At 36.7% G+C, this 2781-nt stretch overlaps 1 protein-coding gene across 1 annotated transcript; it reads left to right on the top strand.

The window, feature by feature from the left end:
• Nucleotides 1–527: 527 nt before the first annotated feature.
• LOC121964213 (choline-phosphate cytidylyltransferase B-like) lies at nt 528–2778 on the top strand (the record flags this gene model as incomplete). The annotated part of the gene is made up of 4 exons (XM_042514427.1): nt 528–606; nt 694–836; nt 1024–1212; nt 2713–2778. Coding segments are annotated over 4 exons (477 nt in total), but the record flags the coding sequence as incomplete, so codon positions are not given.
• Between the last annotated feature and the right edge of the window lie 3 nt (nt 2779–2781).

Raw genomic sequence — 2781 nt, 5'->3', positions numbered from 1 at the left:
TAATTGGATTGAATTTAATATAATTTAATGAAGTGTAATCCAAACTAATTCCTTTTCACATTATTAATGAATTAATTTAAAAAATAATTTCACTAGAACAGTCACCTGTCAAACAATCACTGTGGACATAGTAGTGATTACATCAGTGATTACATCAATATAGAAACATGATGTTTTTTTTTGGAGTACATCAATAAAAACGCCATTATGCCATCTATAGCAACAGGGGTCGACTCCCCTGCCCTTTTCTTGGTTAAGGATTTCTCTCTGTAGAAGTCGCTGTCAGCAGCTGAGTGAATATATCTTAATAAGACACTGAATATGTATCCACGGCTTTTTGGCATGTGTGTGGAATGCATGTGTGTTTATGACCAAGCCCTCCTCGTGCATTATTTTAAGTATGTGTATTCTTCAAAACTCTAATCTACTTTATGTTCATGTGAGTGTTTTTTTTTTTTATTTACCTTATTGCTGTCTGCCAGTGCGTGTTTTCTGCCATACAGTCATGTCCTTTGATTGCTCCTCAGATTGATTTCGTGGCTCACGATGATATCCCATACTCCTCAGCAGGAAGTGAGGATGTCTATAAACACATCAAGGAGGCAGGTCAGTGTGAGATAGCAAGAAGATGAAATTACTCTGTACATTTCCTCTTAAAAAACACCTCTCTCTGTTTTTGTGCGTGAATTCTAGGGATGTTTGTGCCGACACAACGGACAGAGGGAATCTCAACATCTGACTTGATTACTAGAATTGTCAGAGACTACGACGTCTATGCCCGACGCAACCTCCAACGTGGCTACACAGCCAAGGAGCTTAACGTCAGTTACATCAACGTGAGTGCACGATCAATTCTTTATGTCACCTTCATGGTATAATGGGTATAAACAATTTTGCATTCAACAGCTTAATGCAAAAATTATTAGGTTCATTTTTTTCTGGTTAAGGCTTTGGTTCTTCACTGATGGTTTTATTTATGCAACACCTGCATCATGGCTTCTCGTAAACATTTAATCCCCTCAGGAGAAGAAGTACCGGCTGCAGAACCAAGTGGACCGAATGAAGGAGAAGGTTCGCACAGTGGAGGAGAAGAGCAAACATTTTGTTTACCGTGTGGAGGAGAAGAGTCACGACCTCATTCAGAAATGGGAAGAGAAATCCAGAGAGTTTATCGGCAACTTTCTAGAACTTTTTGGACCTGACGGGACTTGGGTAAGAACTCACATTTGCTGCTGATGTAAAGATGTGAAGCAAACGGATCTGTAAATGTATTTTGATATTAAACAACAATGTGTTGAGATTTTAAAACTTTACTTTGAATACTGCAATTTCTTGCAGTCTGCAACCTCACCACTAGATGCCACTAAATCCTCCACACTAAACCTTTAAGTAGCAGTACTTGAGTTAAAGAAAATACTTAAGTAAAAGACCTGCATTTAAATCTTACTGAAGTAAAAGCAGAAAAGTAATAGCATCAAAAGATACTTAAAGCAAGTGCCATTTATACAGAATTTCCCATGTCAGAATAATATAAAATACTGGACCAGAATTGAATGCGGCTTCCAAATAAACTCAAAACAGCTGCCCACAGACGCCATGATAGATATGATCAACTCGCTGTATTTGGTTACTCACTGTTTTGATCCAGGAGGTTTCAAGCTTTGACTGATTTGCAGGATGTGAGGAGAGTTGCTGGGTCGAGCTAAACTGATTTGTCTGACTGTCATGTCAAAACCAAATCAAAAACCCCAAACAAACACTCCAAAATAAATTTGCATGTAGCAAAACAAAGTTATTAAAAAATAAAACTAAGATTAACCAAACAGATGGCAGCTGAAGACTGTATCCTCTTAGTGTCTTCCCCGCGAGACTCATTCAGCACACCTGCCTTTAATGAGAGGATCCTGAGCTGCCAGGTCAGGTGATGCGTTCAAGTGACTCAAAGAAAATGAGAAATTATAAAGAATTACTAGAAATGGCTCACACAATTATTTATCTATCAGCCATTGAAACAGTTTCTTGTGTTACATTCAGACATTTCAGACATTTCACAAGCTTTGAAATCTATGAAACAGGAGCAAATTGGTTTGAAAATGAGGAAAAACTGGCAAGAAAGAAAAAAGAAAAAGACAAGAGAGGAAATAATTATTAGAAAATAACTATTTAATTCTATTTAAGTCAATTAAATTTACATTTTTAGCATTTGTAATCAGCTTCCTTGTTTGTTTTTTTGTTTTGGTTCGTGTTTTTTTATTTTTTATTTTTTTACCTTTTTTCTTTTCTTTTTCATGTGTTAATTTTCTGGTAACTTTTTACTAATTGCTTGCTTATTTGGGGTAATTTCTTGTGAGGTTGCTCATTGCCTTCTTCCCGTGTTTTTGAAAGAGATTAAGCCAATTTGCTCAGTTTTCAAGGGATTATTGAGTTTATCACTATGATGCTGCAGCTGGTAAATCTGTAATCTGGAGCTAATTTTAATGACTTTGGGACTGTATACTGCTTGGAGAGTCGTTAGAGTAAGTAAGAAGTATAATCACTTATTTTTGTCGCTATGTTTCATCAGTGTCAAATTGGCCTATGGAAACATTGTTTGTGAGAGTACCTTTATGTCATATCAGATATAATTTAATATTAAAAAGGTTTTTTTTAATGAATGGACCTTTTTGCAGTTTGCTCTAACACTTTTTCTCTCCCTCTATTCTCTCTGTACAGAAACAGGTGTTTCAGGAGCGCAGTGGACGAATGCTGTCTTACGCTCTATCTCCCCGAGAGTCGCCTTGC

This window comes from Plectropomus leopardus, unplaced genomic scaffold (genome assembly GCF_008729295.1).
Source record: "Plectropomus leopardus isolate mb unplaced genomic scaffold, YSFRI_Pleo_2.0 unplaced_scaffold14575, whole genome shotgun sequence".
In the NCBI taxonomy this organism is placed as follows: Eukaryota; Metazoa; Chordata; class Actinopteri; order Perciformes; family Serranidae; genus Plectropomus; species Plectropomus leopardus.
This window is presented reverse-complemented; position numbering and strand designations above follow the sequence as displayed.